Source organism: Haemorhous mexicanus, chromosome Z (genome assembly GCF_027477595.1).
Source record: "Haemorhous mexicanus isolate bHaeMex1 chromosome Z, bHaeMex1.pri, whole genome shotgun sequence".
NCBI classification, from domain to species: Eukaryota; Metazoa; Chordata; class Aves; order Passeriformes; family Fringillidae; genus Haemorhous; species Haemorhous mexicanus.
The window spans coordinates 47,301,295-47,324,023 of NC_082381.1; the positions used below are offsets into that span (position 1 = coordinate 47,301,295).

The 22,729-nt window shown below is 35.2% G+C and overlaps 1 protein-coding gene across 5 annotated transcripts in view; it reads left to right on the plus strand.

Moving 5' to 3' along the window:
• Window positions 1-22,729, plus strand: part of AUH (AU RNA binding methylglutaconyl-CoA hydratase) — a 119,674-nt gene that overhangs the window by 47,731 nt on the left and 49,214 nt on the right. For 3 of the 5 annotated variants that reach the window (XM_059873280.1, XM_059873278.1, XM_059873281.1), the window contains exons 4-6: window positions 1,839-1,925; window positions 17,860-17,952; window positions 18,875-18,931. In XM_059873280.1, coding sequence (XP_059729263.1) covers window positions 1,839-1,925; window positions 17,860-17,952; window positions 18,875-18,931 — 237 coding nt within the window. The remainder of the gene's footprint in view (window positions 1-1,838; window positions 1,926-17,859; window positions 17,953-18,874; window positions 18,932-22,729) is intronic. The other 2 variants (XM_059873279.1, XM_059873282.1) reach the window with 1 other exon arrangement.

Sequence of the window (22,729 nt, forward strand, 5' to 3'; positions counted from 1 at the left end):
TCAAGTCCATTTTTCTATGCATATATTCTAGTCTGAATAAATCAAACCCTAAAAATGGCTTTAATCTTATATTGACAGAAGATTTTCTTTGCAGTAATGCTGGATATTTTCTTTAAAATGTTTTTCAAGGGAATGCCCAGTGAGCAGGATTTCAAATGTGTGGACGTTTTGAGTCAGATTGCACAGCCAAAGAGGTTTTTGTACATAGAAAGCAAAGTTTCTTACATTGGCAGTGATTTGAACAGAGTTGAAGAAGCTAGATTCAGACTTTAACTGATATCAAGTAAATGATACTTTTTCATTCACATCCTTGCTGATGTGACTTCTAAAGTAATTTACCGTTTAGCTTCTTAAACATGACATTTCAAAAGCTCTTTTTAGCTCCAGAACTCTATATGTAAATGGATTTGTGAAAGTTGCTTGCAGTTTTATTTGACTTGGAGTTCTATCCAGATTTATGGGTGCAAATTTTGTTTGCTTTCTGGGTTCCTGGCAAGATTTCTTTATGCATTGATTGTGAATTACTAAGGTAGCAGTTGCAATTTTTCTGCAGGGCAGGCTTGACTGTAATAATTCCTGTTTTGTACTGTCTGGTCAAATGTGTCCAACTGTCTCAGTTGGGGCACATTATAGAAGGTTGTTTGGAAGTTTTTGGCAAAGTGCCTGGTAGTGTAAATTAGGCTTAACATTACTTAGCAGGAAATATGCAAAATGCAGCCGGGACTGATGCTTGATTGGTTTTATATTGACATATATAGAAGGAGAACAAAAGTCATAGTTAAATGAGGAGCTTTGCTATGACAGAAGAAGAAGGAAAGATGTAGAGCTGCATTATTAGACATGGTACTTTAATGCAACAACTGGATGTCCATCAGAAAATGTCAGATTGAGATACTGATTTTCATGGAGCTAACCTAGAGTTGCTCAGCATTACAACTAATGGTGTTCAACAAAAGTATGTCTAAAACTATGTTTGATGAAGAGGGTCAGAATGGCCTATCATGAGTCCAGAAAGTTAGAAGGTGAAATGAAACCTATGACTGCATAATTAAAAATTCTGAGCTATAGTCTTCACTTTATATTTATGTTATTATTACTATTACTGATAGTTTTCTTTTTTTTGCACACTCATGAGAGAAAATGTCAGCTTTTCCTATAAGTGAGATTTTAAAAAGACATTTGTGTCCGTATCTATGCTTATTCAACAGACTTAATTTTTATATACTCATGAGAAAATTGGTAAAAATTTTCAAGATTTGGGGTTTTTTTGACAAACAAAAAATAATGGTATGTAACTTATTCTAAAATAAATATAAGTAAATGAGCGGAAAGTGAACTGAAAAGTTGGTCCACTGTAGCATTTCTATTTAGATATATTGTCTGTTAATGTAAAACCATGCAATGTATGTATTGTATAACCTACCAATAAGACCAATAACAAGAGTACAAAATGAAAAACATGTATTTATCAGACTTTGTGACACAGTTGGGAAAATAAAATAGTATGACAGATGAAGTGTAAGCAAAAGTGCTTATGCTCTTCATAAACTATTTTAATAAGACAAAAAGAAATGTCACTGGGAAGAATATACTTACTAAAAGTATTTTTATGGATAATTTCATTTTTGTTTGTTTGGGGCTTTTTGGGGTTTTTTGTCTTTCCTTTATATATAGTTCATATTTTCCTTGAAATCTGTGGAAAATTTATATGACCAATTTAAACTCCTTGTTTAGAAGTAGACTTAAAATTTTTATAAATGAAGAAATATTTTACTTTTTAAAATGTATCTACAATACTGTTTATAGTTTGCTAAATATGTATGAAATGTCACTTACAGGTGCTGACCTTAAGGAAAGGGCAAAAATGCACTCAAGTGAAGTTAGTTCTTTTGTCTCCAGAGCAAGAGCAACTATTAATGAATTGGGTAAGTAACCTCTGCCTTGAAAAATGTTAATGTAACTTTAACCTAAGAATGTTAGATCAGAGGAATGACATAAACATGCATAGTTAATTCTTGACAGGTAGTAGAGTATCCCTAACTGTGTAGTATCAAATCACAGATTTTGAATTGGAAAGAATCCATAAGGATTATGGAGTATATTGATAAATATGAATCATGGTGCATTTATTCCTTTAAAATTTTCCAAGTTGAGTTAGACTTTTTAAAGAATGCTAGAGAAGCTAAATCTCAACTGAAATAGAGGTGATTTGCCCTGCTGTTTTCATAAAGGATAGATTGTTCAGTGACATCAAAGTCCTTTAGAACTCAGTTTTTACTGTTGCATTCTTGTGGTTTCTATAATTAGTAAAATCTAATATATTTTAGAAGCATGTTAAACATCAGCTGCTAATATAAATTTAGGGACTAGGATCTTTTAAAATTTTGTTTAATATGTTTTGGTGTAGTAAAACCTGTTTAATAGTTTTGGATTTTATTCAGCTTGTACCAAGTCTTAAGAATAGTCATTTCTCTGTATGTTTTAGTTTAGGAATTCACCAACAGGTAATTTTATTTCTACATCTCCGCCAATCAGTTTAAATATAATTACTTTTCAGTAATAATAACTTTTCAGGTTATTGCCAGTATGATCCATTGAAAAGAGAAGTGAAGTGTTCCATGTTTTAAGGAAATAATTTTCTACATTTAACTCCTAAAATTCATTTAGATGCATTTCCTTAAGAATGCTGTGCAGCATTTTGATTTGTTAGAATGTTATGAATGGATAGTGGGGGTTTTTTTAGGTAAATGACAGCTTGACGAAGAATGAAACTTTGATTAGGTAATTCATGCAGATACTTATGTCCTGAAATGACTGTCATGTCTTTGAAGTGGACACTCAAGGCTGTTTAAATAAGTGAAATCTGTAAAATACCTAGATGACCTGAAGAGATCATTAATTTCCTGCAGCTGATACTATGTGTTATACTAGTACTTGTCCTTTTATTGGAATGCCAAGCAAGTGGCAACAAGTTGTTCCATTCATTCTCTTCATAAGAATTTTGGGAGGCTTATTTATCATTAAGTAATAGTTTTTCAGCCTTCCTTGGCTTGAAGTTACTGGAAATACTTTAAGCTGCTATTAGTGTTTAAATATGAGCGACTGATTTCAAGATTTTTCTTGTTATTAGTAAATATGGTTTTTTACTCAATTATTTTCCAGTTTTTAAGTGAGAATATTTCTGAAGTCTGAAAAAATATTTGGATTTGGCAATCTTCACTGAATGACTGGAAAATATTCAGTTATTTGATGCTTTGTTTTGCCTCAGGGTTGAAACAACCCTGAGAAAAATGTTTGATTTTCATCTTCATTAAAGTTCCTGTGAGAGTATTTAACTACTGAATATGTAAGCAAATTTCCAGTGTTATGTTAAAGGCTTGCAGTGAATTACTTGCCTCAGTCAGTTTCACTAGACTGCTCTCAGAGCCCCATCCAGACTGGCCTTGAATGCTTTCAGGGGTGAAATTATCCACAGTTTGTCTGGGCAACCTGTTCCAGTAGCTCACCACCCTCACAGAGAAGAATTTCTTCCTAAAACCGGCTCTCTTCCAGTTTGAATCCATTAATCTTGTCCTGTTGTTGCAGACTCTTCTAAAAAAATCCCTCTCCATCTTTCTTCTGGGCTCCCTTCAGGTACTGGAAGGCTGCATTTGTGTCACTCCAAAGCCTTCTCTTTTCCAGGCTGAACAATCACAGTTCTCTCAGCCTTCATAGAAGAGGTGCTCCATCCCTCTGATCAACTTGGTGTCCCTCCTCTGGGCTTACTCCAGAGTACACTCACACCAGCAGGTCGATGTCCATCCTGTGATGAGGACCCCAGAGCTGAATGCATTACCCCGGCTGGGGTCTCATTATGCCATTCTCTACATCATGAAATGATAGACTGTTGTCTTAGATGTCATGAGTTCTAGCATCATCATAGCACACGGCTTTCATATTGTCAGAGCTTCATACCTTATTGATGTTCCTCGCAGGCAGCTCCTCTACCCACTGACTGTTCCAGGTCTTTGCAGTAGTAATCTGACTACCCTCACTCCTCTTTCCTTACTCTTATATGTCACTAGTTCTTATTGATTACAGGTGTAGCCTGTCAAGATCAGGCCTGCCTCCAGTCTTCAGCAACTGGTTCAGCTGCAACTCATTGGGGGGGGGGGGACAAGATCACCCTCTACAATCACCCTCTACAGTAGACAATATCAGAAAAATATATACAGGAAGTTAGATTGATTGGGTGCATATGATGTCCCATTGTGTCATGCCCTGATGAGTACAAGTGAATACTAAATTTACAGCAAGTCATTACAAAATATAGGGACATTGTATTTGCGTTTGGTCACTGCAGTTAATCTGTAAGTTGAAAATAATAATGGTATTTTTCTTGCCCAGCAACAACTAGGATGCTGTGAGATAGTTAAAGAGGGGAAACAATTTTCAAATTAATATTTGCCACTGCAGAATGTTATGTAGCTAGGAACAGTATTTCCAATCTCCTATTTTGTTCTTTTTTTCTATACGAGTTTAATACTATAATCCCATTTAAAATGTATTCTACTTATTGCTTTTCAGAACTAGGTCATGTTTTGATAATTGCGTTTGTATTCAGATGTGTGACCTACTAAGGAGTTAATGTCTTTTTAGCTATATTTTCGGAAAGAAGACCATTAAGTTACCTTTATAGACAAATTACAGTAAAGGTTAATTATGTCTTGAACAACTAGATAAACTTAACTTTTTAGAATTAACATTCTTTGGCTTGCTTTAGTTTCTGTCGATGTCATTACATTTAAAATCCTTACACTGGTTGTTCTGTAAAAAGCTGTAGTATCATTTTGGAATATAGCTTCAGAAGGGAATTTTCTGGAAATTAAAAGCATACTGCACTTATTTATATGAGAATAATTTATAACTTACTAAATGTGGGTGAAGAAGTAAGACTGCGGTAAATGTCATTTTGTTTATAAATAAGTACTTAAAAAAAGAGCTGAAAAAATTAAACGGTGCCCCATTAGTTGCAGCGCTTGGAGCTTTAAGTTGGGGAGGGGGAAATGAAAACGGCCTCTATTTTTAGCAGTGGTTGCTTTTGCTAAACTTATACCAGAATAGTGGAGGTTTGTTTGGTGTTTGGGTTTGTGTGTGTGTGTCTGGGGTTTTTTCTACTTTTTTATTTGTTGTTGTTTCTTTTAATGGTAAGAATTATAAGATTACTTGCCCATTACTGTATTCTGCCTGAAGCACTTTGTTACTGATGTAAGGCCATCTTTACCCTAAAGAAATTGGGAGAGAAAAGCCTTAATAGATCTCTTGTAACTATGCACAACAAGACAGGCCTGGCTAAATTAAATCAAATGACAGTGATTTCCAGAAGCATTGTTTTTGAGGCTTTGGGGAGGAAAAAAACCCCATCATTGTGGGTCAGATCTTTAGTGTGTATTTTATGGTATGCCTCTTATTAAATCCATGTTCTTTATACTGGCTGTGGGGTCAGAACTGTGATTGTGTGTATATGTTATCTTTCAGGATTTCAGTTGCAAAACAGACTGAGGCTATGTATGGAGCTGAATGCAATAACCACACTCTTCAATAAAAACACCATATTTAATAAAAATAAAAACTGAAGCTGTAAAAGAATTTTAATTCAGCAAATACATGGAATTACTCAAATTGATATTTAGTTCCAATCTCTATTAAGTGAGAAACGTCATTGACTAGAAAAGCTTTTCCAAAGAATGTAGATGTAAGTTCCCAAATCCCATAAACAGGGAATTAAAACTGGAAACTGACTTTCTTGGTTACTTCTTAAAATTAACATGTGGCCAGGCTTGGGTTTTTTTTTTCCCATTTGGAGACAAAACACCTTACTCATGGCCTGATGGAGCCTAGATCTAAGTTAAGAATTATTTTTTTAATAAAATACTAAGGTTATTTGTTTTTTATTTGTTGCATTATAACAAATCTTACAGGTCTTTGTTGTAAACATTTGATTAGTTTTTATGCATACGTTGTGATACAACTTTAAAAATGGTGATATTTAGTAACTTTGTTTATACGTAGTTCTGTCACATATGGTTAGTTTTAACATAGTCTACTTTGAATTTGAAGGAGATTATCTGGAATGAAAGCACCTTGTGGTCAGTTGCTTGTTTTTTATTATGTGCTTTTTATTTTATTCAGAGCCGATACAGTTCTATATTTACAGATTGTTTTTCCCCTTCTTTAACATTTCTTCTGTTCTTCTGCCTTTCAGTCAACACCAAACTTTTAATTTACCTAAAAGAAAGCAGTTGTTTATCCTTCAGATAAACATCCTGTTTTCAAAAAAGTTCCTGGTTTGACTACTGAAGATTGTGCATGCATGTATTTTTTGATGCCACATTATATGCTACAGTTTGGTTTTGAATGCGGGCTGTCAGAAATTTTTTTCAGAGGTCCCAAGAATGGCACCCAAGATTATAAAAAATTTTGCTTGGTTGCTAATCTGCTAATCCCAGTCTGTTACCCCACCTTCCCATTGTGAAGGCTTAAAAATAATCAAGAATTATCATTGATGAGGTCGGCACAGTGGCTTGTTTTACTATTTGAATCTGTGAGGCTTCTGTGGAGGTTGGTTAGCATTTTAAATTCTGGTTTAGGAGTGGACACTTAACATTTACCAAATTCACCAAATCCATCTGTCTTAGCTGGAAGTAGATCTGGCCATCAAAAATGTAGTACTGTAGTTTGGAAATCCTGTGAATAAGAACTGTGGATTTCTCTCTTAGGGAAGAGAGATACAGGCTATGAGTTGTGTTTACTGGGAAGCTGAATGAAATTTCCGATAGCTATCAAATTTGAAAAAGGACAAATTACAGCTAGCAGAGCCATACTTAACCGCTGGCCTCAGGCATCATGCTCTTTCTATGCTGCTGACACTGAAATATAGACTTTAGCACAGTATTTTGCTTGCTGTGCTATGATGTTGCCTGTTTGATTAAGTGTACAGCCTAACTAATACAGTCCTTGAGTGCCAGTGTTCTGAGTGTGTTGCTAGGCTCTTGGCTGTTTTCCAATGGTAGATTTATTTCTTCTCTTGATATTGAATTAATTTAAGATAGCCTTTGACTAAGTGTTGTCTGATACTGGTTCTGCTGTACAGCCATGACAAAAATCAATATAACCTCAGCAGTAGTTTACTTTTTCTTCTGGTAGTAATTCCTAATGTTGTTCTGGAGGACAAGAGGCTATGCTCTGGACATGGTTCCTTAAGTTTTCTTCCACAAAGATAACTGTACCACAAATAGGATGCTACTCACTCAAATGGTTTATTGGGATCAGCATAGCCGCTGTGTTAAAACAGGCCTCCAGTATCACTTGCTGTCCAGGGCTTCTATTCCCTCTCCCAAGAGCCACACTGTGTTTGATGTATTGAAACAGTATCCTTTCCTCACCCTGTTTAGTTTTGAAACTGCAGGTTTCAATTGCTGAATGAGAAAAAAAAGTTTGTTAGCTCTTTACTTTGCCTGTCTTGGTCTCTGGCTCTGTTTCATATACATTGATATTCCAAGGGTAGCAACTCCTGATATGTACTGAAAGCATAATGTTGCTCTTCTATTGAAGAAATCCTGAGTTCACTGATTAGGCCAAGCATGAGGCTTTGACTTCTAGGTAGGCTCTTACTTGGTATTATTAAGCTAGCTTGTAAAAAAACAAAAAGAGCTTACTGTGAAATGTTAGGGAGTGTTTCTTCTGCAGTGTTCTGTAAATGAACTGGCTTGAAACTATTACTTTGTAAATTATGCTAATTTAGAAATAAAATATTTTAGTACAGACTGGAGAATGTATTGTATCAAACAAGAGTGGTAGTAATATTAGAGTATGTGTTATCTTCATACTGTAAATCAGACAAAAAGACAAAAAAAAAAAAAAAAAAGAAAAGCGTATCTAATTTGATTCTCCTAACTAGTAGACATTATATTAGAGACTATAGTTGTGTGTATATATTTTATAGAAAATAGTTTGAGTTTTATTTTGTGTGCTCTTTTGGGATTCACATTCTCTGAACCTGAGAGAATCAATGAGAGAAGCAGAGAAAAGAATGATCTAAACAGTTCTTGTCTGATTTGCTACTCCTGTGTTGTGCCAAAGTAGAATGAAATATGGAGATTGTTTACCCAAAGTGATGGTGTTTTGTTTCCTTAGCCTATCAGGGCCAAGCACATGTGCAGACTGTTGGCCAGGAGATAGTCCCAAAATTCTGGACACTTGAGTTGGGTGCTTGGGAGATTCAGTTTAGATGTAGTGTAATATAGTATAGAATAATATAGTATGATAAAGTAATTAATTAGTCATTTAGTCAGATGCATAATTTCTCCCTGCCACAGGGGTTGCCTTGATTTCTGATATGCTCTTTAAGAAAGAAAAAAAAAAACTTGCATAGAAGTAGAATGTGAAAATGTGACTGAATTATTTTAACTTCTCTGTGTTTCATAAATCCACTGCTTGATTACATACAATGCTGTTTCTGTGTGGGTAATAAGTCCTTAAATGTATTTAGTAAGAATAAAAATAAATAATTTTTGTTTTTCTTCTATCCGAAGCTTTTACTCTTTTGTACAGAAAATGAATTCTGTTATCTAGGTTTTACTTCATTATTGGCTTATTGAGGGCAGAATGAGACTACAAGATGAAATGTTAGTAAATATGAAGAAACTGAAGAATCTGTTTATCAGACTGAGAGATGATTGAAATATCCAAATTATTTTCTACAGTACAAAAAAATCGTAGAAGACTTGAATACAGAAAACAGTAGCTCAAGGGTTTAATTAAACCCCCTCTTTCATTCTCATTAGTTTCCCAGTTTCTGTTTCTTTTATCAAGAATGTGGAACACACTGTTTCTCTTACCTGTCCCTAATAAAGTACCAAATAGAAAATTTTCAAGTAAAGAATGTAACATTCCTCTATTAAAATTGAAACTTTTTTCAATTCAAAAAACCAGTGTTTCTATGTCATATATGAGAGTGAATGATTAATGGAGGAAACTGGGAAATTAATAGGATTGAGTGAGGTGCTTTAGCCTTTGTCAAAATAAATGTAAGAAAAACTTTATTAATATCTTTTGCCTAATAGTCAGCTGTAATGTGCAGTAACCATTTTCAATAAAAAGCAAAATTTCTTTACAAATACTAAAAAAATGGGGTTTTCTTGTGCACCTCTTTACTGTTATTGATTGTCTGCCTGAACTTTGAAGGTATTAAAGCAAAGACAGTAATGTTCAAGTCTATGACCAATTGTAGTTTATTAAGCTTCTTATCAAAAGCACAGTAATTAAAGGGTTCCTAAAAGCCTTTTATGGTGGTGACAAGCAAATGTATGGCACAGAATTCTGTATTCAGACTTTAAAGTGTGGCCGTTTTTGCTGATGAATATATTTTTGAAACATACAGAGATATATAAATAAATTGAATTATCACTTTGTCATTATTTTTGCACTTATGAGAGGTAAGGCTTTGTAACATTTGATTACTTGCTGTTTGCAAGAGTGTTTTGACCAATCTTCTTTACCCTGACAGTCTCTCTCAGCCATTTTCAAATGTTGATGCATACGCTGGTTGGATTTCTTAGTGTTACAGAATGGATGAAAGTACTTGTTGGAGTATTTTGTTTCTGTTAGCTTTTTTCCCCATAAAAGAATATTTTTTGACAGTAGTGCTTGCAACTGAAAATGAAAGGAAACTCTTGTAGTCACTGACTTGATTACAGATTTTGCAAGGCAAAGTAACTGCCTGGAACAAAACTCACTGCAAAGGTTATATGCCATCACAATGTTGGTCTTCCGGAAAAGGTCCCCAAAAATGAAATCAAGATACTGTGCTGTGTAGTCATTTTTTTCTGGATTTCCTGTGACATAAATTATTTAGTATGTTAAATGTAATTTTGTGATCATAATGTTCCTACTATAAAGAATATTCCAGTTATTAGAACTGCACATGGACTGCCTCTAATTGCCAATCAAGGGGCATAGCTTATGCCTTTTATGTGCCCCCCCTTTATTTTTTTTGAGTTAAAAGATCTTAGTTTTTATAATCAAGAGTCACATGACCAAGAGACCTCAAGAATCTGGGTAGTGAAGAGGTGGAAGAGAGTTTATTTATTCTGAGTTACAAAATAAGAATATTTAGGTATAAACTTAATTATTTTAAAAACGAAGTAAAGATCCATTCCCAGTTACTATGCAACCTAGGATGTAGTTTCAAATAATGTAGTTTCAAAAAGTTTACTGCTGATTCAAAATTCCTATTTATGTCTGTGATCTTTTGAAAATTCTTTTATGACTTGTAACTAGACAACTTGGAGACTTTGGGTTCATAAAGAAATTCTATAAAGAATTTCTTGGGTTCATGAAGAAATTCTGTAAAAAAAAAATCTCAAACCTTTCAGTGCTAGTGTAGGAATTAGCCCATAGACTTGCAGTATTATATGGATTTAAGCTATTTTTAGTTGAAATATACACCAAAGATAAATGGCACGTAAATAAGTGCATTGCTTTGTAATAACAAGACTAAAATTTGTAATTCTTTATTTGACAGTCTCACTCTTAAGATATTACTCTTTTTCCCTCTTTCTTGCTTTCCTAATGGGTGACCTTCAATCATGGATTCTATCTACATATATGCACTCAGTGGTATTTAAACATTTTTGGGAGCATGTGACCATTTTTTAAATTAATTTGAGGTCTCCATCGTTACTACATTTAAATAAATGTACTAAGAAATGTGGAGGAAGCTTTCTTATCTGTAGATTAAAATTTGTCCTTGGAGAGGTTCTGGAACAACTAAACGTGGAAACTAAACTACTGCTGGGCACACAAGGGACAAGAAAGTCATAAGGTGGAGTCAGAGGAAGGAAATGTTGCTTAACCAGTCTGACAACCTATGATGAAATGAGAGGTTTGTTAGCTGAGAAACATTGTTTTTCATTGTTGGTTAGATTGAGAAACATGGATATTGTCTACCTTGACTTCAATAAGGCGTTTGACAGTCCCGGTTGTAAAATTTTTGTTGAGTAACTGGTGAGTTTGGGTTAGATGAAAAAGCAGTGAAATTGATTGAAAGTTGGCTAAATAAATAGTTCCAGGCTGTGCATCTGCAGCATGAAGTCTGCTTGGAGGCCCCTAGCCAGTCTGTATTCCAGGGGTAGCACCAGATTCAGTCCTGTTCGACATCTTTTATGGTCTGGATGATGGGATAGAATGTAGACTCAGCAAGTTTGCTGATGATGTAAAATTGTAAGGAGTGGGTTGTGCTGCCATTCAGAGGGAACTCAGCAAGCTGGAGAAATAGACTAACAGGAACCTCAATAATTTCTACAAAGGAAAATGCAGACAGTCTCATGCACTGGGTACATTATGGGGGTAATGAAAGGAAAAGCATCAGTGCAAAAAAGCCCTGTGGGTCTTGGTAGGACAGCAGGTTGCATGTGAAATAGCAGTGTGCCATTGTGGCCAGGAAGGACGGTGGTATCCTGGGCTGTATTAGGATCAGTGTTACCAAGAGTTGAGGGAGGTGATCCTTTTGCTCTCATCAGCACAGGTGAAGCCACTGCTGGAGTACTATGGCCAGTTCTAGGCTCCTAAGTAAAAGGCAGTGCTACTGGAAACTTCATTGAAAGGCTCTGAAGGTGATGAATGCTCCAGAGCATCTCTTCAGTGAGAAAAGGTTGAGCAAGATAGGACCGGAGAAGAGATGGCTTGCGAGGTGGTCTCAGCAATATATGAGGTTGTTAGAAGATGGTGTTAGGCTATTTCTGGTGTTGTCTATTGACACAACCAGAGGCAGTGGGCGCAAACCAGAACAGAAGAGATTCTCCCTGAGATCAGGAAGTCCTTATTCACTGTGAAGTGACTGAGCATTGATTCAGGTTACCCAGGAGGTTTTGAAGTCTCCTTCTTTAGAGATCTTCCAAAATCACCTGGACATGAGCTTGAACAATCTGTTCAAGGTGATGCTGGTTGAGCAGGCAGGCTGGACAACATGAGCCCCAGAAGTCTCTTTCAGCTTCAGCTATTTTGTGATTTAAGGGTTTCCCATGTGCTGCAGACATATGTAGGCAGATGTTTGCCTCACTTTCTTAATTTGCTAGAGTTAAATAACAAATTGTGGAACTGTTAATCTCTTCCTCAATTTTATAGCACACTTTCCTCTAGTAATCCATGTAATACTGACAGTATGCAAGATACTTTGATGCAATTCATCCTCCTGGCTTTATGATTTATGAAATCCATTATTCAGAAGGAAAAATTACTTGCTGGAAATGCCCCCTGAAGTTGCTTGTCCTAGTAAGCTGTTCACTAATCAACCTTATTTGTCAAATAATCAGAAATGCACATGTGGAATAAATAGCTTGGACAATCTTTTTCTTTGTTCTGTGGCAATTCAGATGTGCTGTTATTTAAAATTGAATTTTGTAGCTACTTCTTGTTTTGAGGCAAGTAGAGTATGCTCATTACTTTCACTTTCATTCTGGGTAACAAGAATTCTTCTATTCATAATTAAAGACAAGTCAGGGTTTTTAATCTGGCTTGGTAGTTACTAGAGGTAGTGACAAGCTTCTGGTTTATAACTGAATAGCTGTTCTTTCTGAAGTTTGGTTGCCAGAGGTCACTGAATTATGATGAGTAAGGAACAATAAGGACCTTTTTTGAATGTTGTCCAGGTACAGGACAACACAGGAATAGCAAGGGAATTTAAGGTGACTGTCTTTTGTTTCATTAATATTTTGTATCAAATGCATAAAAAGGCAGGCTTTAAACTGGGGCTTCACTTGAATGTTTGTAGATACCAAATTCTGACTGCTGTAATTAGTTGAATTGAAAATATTTGCCCTAATCTGTAAAAACTACTTCAAAATTAGAAATTAATTGTATCTAAGTAACTAAGGTATAAGAAGTTTATTAAATCTATATCTCATTATATCTAATTATATCTGTATAGAATTTTTGCATTGTTAGGGCTTGAGTGGACTTTGTTGGAATTTTCTGATTCATGGGAATAATGAAATGGTACTGCCTTAACACTGCAGACCTTTTAATTTCAGAGAAACAGAATTCTATGACTATTAGATTTTATTTCTTTAATGATGACTCCTACATCTTAGCTAAAGGAAGGGAGTACTGCAGGTGTTCTTCAGGTTGATCGCAACAGCTGCCAGGCTACAAATAGGTGATTCTCATACACTTCCTTGGCACTTGAATAGTCTAAATCTCAAAATCTTGTTTCTAGCTCAGGAATGGGTTTTTTTTTCTGTTTACAAGAGTATGTGGTACAGTTGCTTACAGAAAATCATGCATGTATAAATTTGTTTAGCAAGGAGTATACTCCTAGGATGTTGGTCTTTTTGAATTTGATATGTTCTAAATTTGTAGTTATTTTTCCTGGCTGTTAAATATTGTAAGTTAGTCAGCTGGGACAAGTCCCTGCAGGTTGACCAGTAACAGAAATCACAAAGTCTGGAATTCTTCGTATTATTCTTCCTCTGCCTGTTTCAGGAACCCACAGTAAGGGATCAGCATTAGTAATAGGTTCTTCCTTTGAGTAATGGGACACCAGCTAAAGAAAATGGTTTCTTGCCTATTATGTGAAATTTACTGTGTATAATGTTTCATAACAACAAGGCTACTTTAATATGTGAATTGTTGCCATTTTGGTTTTACTGTATGTATTCGTTCTTCATACTTCCTTCATCCTTACTAATTTGGAAAGTAGGTTTTCCTTGTTGATCAGGCCATTTATTTTTTTGTCAGTAATGAGAAACTGAGGTTGTGTAGGAATAAAAAAAGGCTATGTGAGAGTTACTAAGAAAGTGCCACATGTAATCCTGTTTCCTCTCAGCTATTATCTTACATATCTGTAATTTTATAAGAACTTCCTTAATAAATTAGTGAGAAGACTAAACAGTCATTTATGATTCAGGTCAGTAGAATCCAGGCATTTTCTGCTTTCTATTTGGGGAATGTCAGTATCTGCAGTAGTATGACTCAGCTGTGTGGGTGTTATGGCACACATCTGAGAAACTATTTAGTGGTCAAATCCTCCAGACCAGGTGCCTGTATTCATATGCTGGCCTGTTGTTTGTCATATCATGGTCTCTAAGCAAAAGGAAATCCCTTGTTAGTCAGCGGCAGTAAGCATCATGTGGAAAGTCACTTGAAGGTGAAATAACAATTACCTGCCTCGGAACAGCTGTGATTCTTTGAAATTAATTCCAGCACATTACATGTGTTTTTATGTGCTTAATTGCAAAGTGCTCCCCCTGTGACATTCTGTACTCATGGCAAAACGGTGGGAGAGTTTACTTACTCTATTCTACATCTTTCAGTAATGAAGAGTCACAGGAATGGAGGAGGTATCCCAAGAATATAAGATGGTGCTGGTCCACCTAATCTAAAACTACATGTGACATGTATGTTTACCAGGGATGTATTTCTGAAGTTGAGCTGAAAGTTCAGAGCTACTGCAGAATAGGAAGCAGGTTCATTTCTTTATATTGCTGTATGTCGTATTTTCTATTTTGTTTGAGTTGTTCATGGGTTTAGTCGAGGTATCTAATATTACTAAGTTTATTTTCTCTTATTGAAGTTCTTCAGTTTACCTGCTGGTCACTCTGCGTGTATCATGTCTTGAATGGCTAGTAAACATCTTTTTTGCAGGCTTTGTCAACTTCTGTGCTAAGAGATTATTTAAACAACTTATACATAAAATTTATTTTGATTTGCTTGTTCACATTTGTCTCCTCTCCAACTAGAAGTCTCTGCTCTTGTGATCTCGAATATAGGGATGTGTTTCTGTCTTATGTCTGGCTCTGTTGTTGACATAACATAAACTGAATTGGACCCTTCTATTTCTTCACTGTTCTTAGAACCTTACTTTTCTGTAATATAATTAAGCACTGATGTTAAATTAGGATGTGACTATTGGTATTTGCTTGGGGAATGTTTTATGTGTAGAATAGAACTGTATTTACAGAATAAGCAGCATGTTTTACATTAGAATAGAAGTGCGAAGTAATCCTTTTTGAATTAATTGTGTGAACTACCTTATTATTTAGTAGTTTATGGTCCACACTTTGATGTACTATGGTAACCCAGTGAAATTCTCTAATTAAAGTTTAATGCTGCTCATTGCTGCTCTTTTAACTAGTTCTAACAACTTTAATCTTTATATATACACGGTCTACTCTTGTCTCTGTGTTGTACTCTCACATTTAGTTTAGCTAATCTGTTTCTTTTATATATATCTTATACTCCTTTTTTATTTCACTATGAAGCTCATGATTGCACCCTGATAAATCTGTATCGCATCTAGAATTTAGGACTAATGAGTAGTAGTACAACAATTGCCTAAAATTTAGATCTTCTTATTTGAACTGTGACAAAAATGTGGAACGTTAAAGTATAAAACCACTAGGCCTCTTGGCAAAGCTTTTAATATTTTTTTATCACTCATAGCAAATGAGCCTTATCATGTAGAATCTTTGTGGAGATTGACCTGTCTATATGTGTAATTTATTGTTCCTGAAGTTTGAGTGCATACAACTCAATTAAGCCTACAGGGCATTATTTGTCAAACATCATCTCTGCTTTTGTTATGGGCTCGACAGTTTTGGCAGCTGTACATTAAAATCATACAGATAAATGTGATCACGTGTTTCTTATGCTACAAAATACTAATACTCCAGGAAACTTCATCCTTGTTAAAAAGTTCTAGTAGCCTGGAGACTCAGTTTACAATCCCTAGTGATTTCTAACTTTTTTCTACGCTAGTTTTTATAATGCTTCACAATAACATGTTAAAAGGATTAATTTCTTAAATTTGTTTAATAGATACACACAAGGCTATTACAGGGAATTTTTCTTTTGCCTTTCATTCATTGTCAACTCTTGTGCGAGGTGATCCTTTCAAATTAGTATAATTGGGAAGTGATGATTCTAATATTGTCAAACTGCTTTTTATCCCCTTGAATTAGGATTTTTTATTATTTCTTGATAGGAGTTGGCTGTAATTCTTGAAACCAAACTGTTTTATAATACTTATTCTGTAACTTCCATTTCCATATGTAATAGTCTACTTGAATTGCACCATAACTAATTCCAGAAGTTGCTTATCTTATGAAAGTATTCTGCCTTGGAGTACTGCAAAAGCCGTGCAAACAGTGCTCTAGATAGTGTTTGCTAGTCTCTGATAAATGGAACATTCATACAGGCAGTAACTGCTGGAAACTGCAGTTAACAATGACCCTGCCTTCATGTTCAGGCAAACTATTTTTTATTTACCCAAGGCAAAGGCATATTTCTTTAAGAGAAAGGCTTGCTGTGTCAGCTAGCAAAATTGCAAGACTGTTTGGCAAATTGGTTGTGTTGACAGGGTTATAAGTTTCTGTCAGCAACCGTGCCCTGTTGGATATGAGAGTTGCCTTTCCATAAAAACTTAGAAGAAGTAAATAGAGAAAGAACAGATTTTTCTACTATTCCTCGGTCTCCTATGCCTTCTGTGGCAGATGGCAGGTATAATGGATACCTTGAGTTCTTTTAAGTCACTGAAAGATTTCTTGCAAACAGTAATCAGTAGCCTCTTTTGGCACTGAAATTGATTCAGATAATCATTATTAATCATGATCTAAACCAGTAACCCAGGGACTTTGTTTTAAAGCATCTGTTAGAATCTTAAAAAGCATTGCTAAGTTTTTGTTCTTTTTTTAAAGACAAATTGATTTTCATTAGCTGTTTATCATAAAAGCAGCTCAATTTGCAGCTAAAATAACCTTTGTTTAATTACATATTTTGTTTGGTACCCAGTGAGGGACTAGTGCCTTGTATAATAATTGTCATGCTGATGTATACCAATATTGAATTGATTCTTTTGTTGAATGAAATTATCTGAAGTTTATGTGTCAGACAGCAAAAAGGTAAGCTAGGTAGCACAATTTCTAAATTTAGAACTAGCTAGTTCACCAGGAAAAGTTCTAATTATTATATTGAAGTAATAATTCTTGTCATATTACCCCTCTCAGTTTTAAAAGGAAATAAGTATTTTAAAGTCTTTCATGCATTATTTTCATTTATATGTTGGCAGAAGAGTTTTTTCCTCTTCTGTTTCTGGCTAATGAAACTGAATGAACTGGTCATTGAATTAAATTAGCTGAAACATTAAAACAAAGAAAATATTTTTTAACATCTGCAAAAAAAGCTGTTGTCAAGACCTGATTTAACATTTCAACAAGCTGTACACCCAAGTGTCTGACTAATGAATTGCTTTTGGTTATCTTTGAAACTTTAGTAGCAACAATGTACTACTGGACTACTGTTTGAGTATATTTTAAAATTGATAGCTTTTGTTAATTCTTACATTAAACATAATTGAAGCAGTAACATATAGTGTATTTCTAAAATTAAAATGCATTTTTCTTCAACCTTTGAGTTTATGGTGAATAGGGGTGAAGAGAACTTGAATTTGCAGAAGGTGAAAATCAGTACTTTAGGCTGATTGTTTAAATGACTTTCTTATGTTGGAACGCTGATGATAAATTACATACAAACCATGCAATGGTTGCACAGGCCTCTGGAGCCCTGCTAACCTGTTGTGTGCTGGCAGTATGTGTATTTTTTGGTCAAACTGAAGAGTTTTCCACCTCTGTTAAGCTGTAAGCTGCTGCTTTGGAGGAGAAAAGGGGCAATGGTGGTGGCCATTATTGCCAGTGGTGGTCTGAGAATGTCAAGATACAGCTTCTGGCTTTGAAATGTATGACTTTAGAATGAGCAAAACTAATGAAATCACTTTCCAGAGGTCTTCTTTATGAGGTTGGTGTTAATTGGTACTTTCTTTTTCAGCTAATCTGCCTGTACCTACTATTGCTGCAATAGATGGAACTGCCTTAGGTGGTGGCCTAGAACTTGCGTTAGCCTGTGATATACGGGTGGCAGGTAGGTCTGAATACTGCTATGGATTATAGGTATAGCTGGCTTGACTAATCTGTCTGTTGGCAACAGTCTTATAAAACTTACTTTGTATTTGACATTGTTTATAACCCATTATTTTAAAGGCCTTTAGCAGAAACCTGTCTAAGTACATGCTAAGGTTTCATTTATAACAACTTGACTCTGTTAGCTGGATTGGTTTTGTTAAACATTTATGTGATTCTTCTGACCCTAATTTTATCAATCTTGCCAAAAGGGTCATGCAATTATTTCCTTTTTTTTTTTTTTTTTTTTGATTCTTGTGCGTTTGAAGTGCTCTAGACAGAGACTTGATTTTTTCTAAACAGGGTGAAGAGAAAAAAAAAGTTGCTAGTAAGTGTATAATTACGTAAGAAATTAAATTTTATGAGTGACAGCCACTCTTGAAAAGAGGAACCTTGAGCTAATTAGCTGTCAGAACTGTAAAGCCAAATGATGGAAAGTAAATGGATACTTGGTTCTGAGCCAGTAAGTTTGGATTTATAAAGTTGTTTGACTTCAGAGAATATTCTGTCACCTAAAGAATTCAAATAATCAGATACAGAATTCTACCCCATTCTAAGATGCTAAGCAATAACATCCATTTTCTTTTAGTACCTTCCACTTGAAAGCAAGTCTCTGTTACTCACTGTTATTGCTTACTTGCTATGTGAAAATGACTAAAGTACTGAATTTGCCTTGATGGAACTAGTTGGATCTTTCACTAAAAGCAGATCATTTGAATCTATTTGAAGTTTTTTTAATGAAAAAATTCTTTAAAAAGTGATTTATTTTTCTTTTTGAAGAAAACTTAATATATAACAAACTTCTAGGTCATCATTATGTATTTTCCATAGATTTTTTTTCCTTCTACATTAGAGTAAGAACTCCCTTACATTCTGTTTTTTAGCATCTTCTGCTAAAATGGGCCTAGTTGAAACAAAGTTGGCGATCATTCCAGGTGCAGGTATGAATGTTTTGCTTTTGCTACTGCAGATAACTAAATAACATATGTAATTAGTATTAGATTTTGAATTGTTTATGGTGCTTATTCTTATATTTCTATTAAGTAATATAGCACGTGTTACAGCTTATTGCTTGTATTATTTACCAAAATTATTTAAAAAGTGTATTTCTTATCTTCAGGGACAGTAACCTGTATATTACGTTTTTAAGCAAAGTCTTCATTAACTAAGTCAACATTGAGTGATTCTGTAAATGACATTTAATGTCTTGATCTGAAGGCTGAATAATTTTGTGAAGGATCAAGCAAGGAAGAAGGATTAGTTGTCAGTGTACAAAAACAATTATTTGAATTAAGATCCACTTTTGCATAACATTTGGTACTTTAGGATTCAAATTCTCTTTTCAAGCTTCTTGTATATTGGTTGTAAAGAGTTTAAGAATAGAAAGTGTAGCTCTGGATAAATCTGTTACCTTGCCAAGATTTTTTGACTCAAAAACTTCTTTTTTATTTGGAAGGCTGATTTACCTGCTTTTCACAGACTCAAAATGAGTGAAAGTTATGGAATAAATAATTTTCAAGAAGTTGTTAGGAAACCTTATGTTTTTATTTTATGTATAAATAATTGCTAATTGAATTAAGATATTTGCTGCTCTGGGGAAAGGGCAGTGGGTGGGAAAAAAGTGCATCCCTGTGATTTTTTTGCCTTCATTTCTGGGAGTTCTTGGGAAATTTATACTGTTTCTTTGCTCCCATTTTCTTTCTAATGGGTGGAACCTATTTTGACAGAACTATATTCAATTCTAGTGGATACCATTGCATGTTATATAAAAAAAGCAGTAAAATCAGCCGTAATGACAGTAGTGGTATGAACTTTGTGTATAAAACTGTCCCATCCTATGACTAATCTGAACAATTATTGTACTAATATAAATTATTGTAATAATTTCAATTGCTGTATTTTTTTGGTTATTGTTGAGATGTGATTTCAATCAATACTTTCTGTGGTCAGAGCTACATTTTACATGAGGAAAACAGTTATGATTGATGTCTGGTTTCTTTTTTGTGCAGATGATTTTAAAGATGTGTTTACTAGTAGTGGTGTTGTCATGAAATAAGTCATGACAACAAAAGGAAATAAGTCCCAGTAAAGAAAAAGACAGAAGTTTATGTTGTTTATCTTTGTTGTCAGTTTTTGCTCTTTGTCCTCCCACTCCCTCCTTTCCTAAGTAATTCTGTAGGACGATATTGGAAACATACTCTTCAACTTAAGAAATTCAGCTCAAATTCTCCATATATTCTCTGTATTCAACTTTTTGAGGTTGTCTCATTTCCTTGTCTTCAGTTAATTATAGATGTTTCGAACATCTGTGCTCTTACCTTAAAATGCTAGTTAACTGATTTGTTATAAGTTTCATTCAGAATATTTTACTGCTATTCAAAGACTGAGGTTTGAAAAATCTTTTTTTTTTTTCTTCCCTCATCCTAAAATAATGTTTCAGGTGTATGTCTTCAGGTGTATGTCTTTGAAAATGTGACAGATTTAATCTTGTTACATTGACTTTTCAACCTACAACATTTTGGGGTGTGTTCAGTGATGAATTTTTTCCCCCTATTTCTATCAGCCTTTCTGGCAACTATTTTTCTTTAATATATTTGAGCTAATCACAACTTTTTCCTGATCAGCCTGTGCCTGCACCAGTCCTGTTGAGCAATGACAGTGTTTCAGTCCTTTTTGCTTCTTGTCATCCAAATAGTAACTGATTGTGCCTTTTGTGAAAGGCACAAGAAAGAAAGTGAAGAGTGAGTGAAGGAATTTTGGATATATCATTTAGGTAGAGAAGCCAGATGTACACACTTGAACCATAGGCTTCATGGGTTAATGTAACATTTTCTGAGAGTGTTTATTTCAAGCTTCTCTGAGCCAAAACAGTACTGCAGAGTGGAACTACTAGCTGTAGTTCTTAAGAGGCCTACTTAGATTTCTGCTGCCATCTAGTACACTTGAAATCTGCTGCCAAACTGACTTGCTTCTTTGAACTAGGTCCCTGTACTATGGCAAGCTGCTGTTTTTATTCTTCTGTGCCAGCTGCCAAGTGTATGTGATCGATGTAGCTTTAAGTTGGGTGATAATTAATGTGAGTGTTTGAAGCTATATGGAAAACATATTTATACTGTGTAGGTTTGCTTTTTTAATATCCCAGTAATTTATAATCAAAGAACTGTGTTAGAAGATTGTTACTAGAGTTCAACAGAATTCAAATATAGATCCAGGGCATATCAGCTGTTACATTTTGGACCTTGTTGTATATTGTGGTGTATTCCATTCTTAATAAAATGTGGTTGTCAAAAGACACAGTGAGATGCTGTCTGTTGACCAACACAGATTTCCCAGGTGCAAAAAATTTTTCTTTTGAATATGCACAGATGTACTGCAACTTTAAAAAGGCTAAGTTTGAGCAGTAGTTAGTCGAGTTAACCAAAATAAATTGCTCCTTCTAAGTCTGCTGAGGGTCTTGACCACGTAGGCATGTATAGAGTATGTTGTATTGTAGCAGGTTGAATCTCCTCAGAAAATTCATCCATTACAGACAACATAACAAGACCAAGTGGGATGACAGCAGTGCCTCTTTTTATACAATAGCTATGTTCACAGACCTGCTGCTCACATTGTGAAGGAGCAGGATTATCCTTTTGCGTTTGGAAATCTAGATTCAGTTTTTCTGCACTTTGGGAAAAGCCTCAGCTGCTAGAATGTGAACTAGGAAAAGTAGAAAAACTTTCTGCTTTGGCTCTTGAGTACATCCCACTTTCTGGTAAGGAAGGCAAGATTCAGAGAATTAGTTGAAATATGTAACAGAGAGAAAAGCTTGGTAACTTGGTGATGGGAAACTTACTTGAGAATGAATATTGAAGGTTTTGGTTTTCTAAGGAGAGTCTGCCAATCATCGTTGCAAAAGTGGTCACATGCCAACACAAAAATGTGTCATAGAATCATTTAGGTTGGAAAAGATCTTTAAGCTCATGAAGTCCAACTGTCAAATAAGGACTGCCAAATTCACCACTACACTATGTTGCTAAGTGCCACATCTGCACCACTGAAGTGACTCAACCACTTCCCTGGACAGCCTGTCCAGTGCTTGACAACCCTTCTGTGAAGAAATTTTTCCTGATATCCAGTGTAAACCTCCCTTGGTAGAACTTGAAGCATTTGTTACTTGGTAGAAGAGATTGACCCCAGCCTCCTTTCAGGCCATTGTAGAGAGAGATAAGGTCTCCCTTGAGCTTCATTTTCTCCAGGCTTAACAGTCCTCAGCACTTCCTTGTGCTCCCTTCACTGGCTCTGTTGCCCTTCTTTTGACATGCTCCAGCACCTTAATATTTTTTCTGTAGGGATCCAGAACTGGACACATGTTTCAAGGTGTGGCCTCACTAGTGCCAAATTCAGGGTGACAATCACTGCCTGGTACTACTGGCCACGCTATTGCTGCCACAGGACAGGATGCCATTGGTCTTCTTGGTCACCTGTGCACAACTGGCTCATGTTCAGCTGCTGTCAACCAACAGCCCAGGTCCTTTTCTGTCAGGCAGCTTTCCAGCTGCTCTGCCTCAAGCCTGAAGCATTGCAAGGAGTTGTCTCCCAAGTGTCTTCTTTTTTTATGGAGTTCCAGCAAAACTTTCTGTTCAGTCAGGCTGGTCTTCCTTCCCACTGACTCTTCTTTTGCCACGTAGGGATGGTTTGCTCCTCTGCCTTTAGGATTTTCTTCTTGAAAAATGTCCAGCTTTTCTGAACGCCTTAGC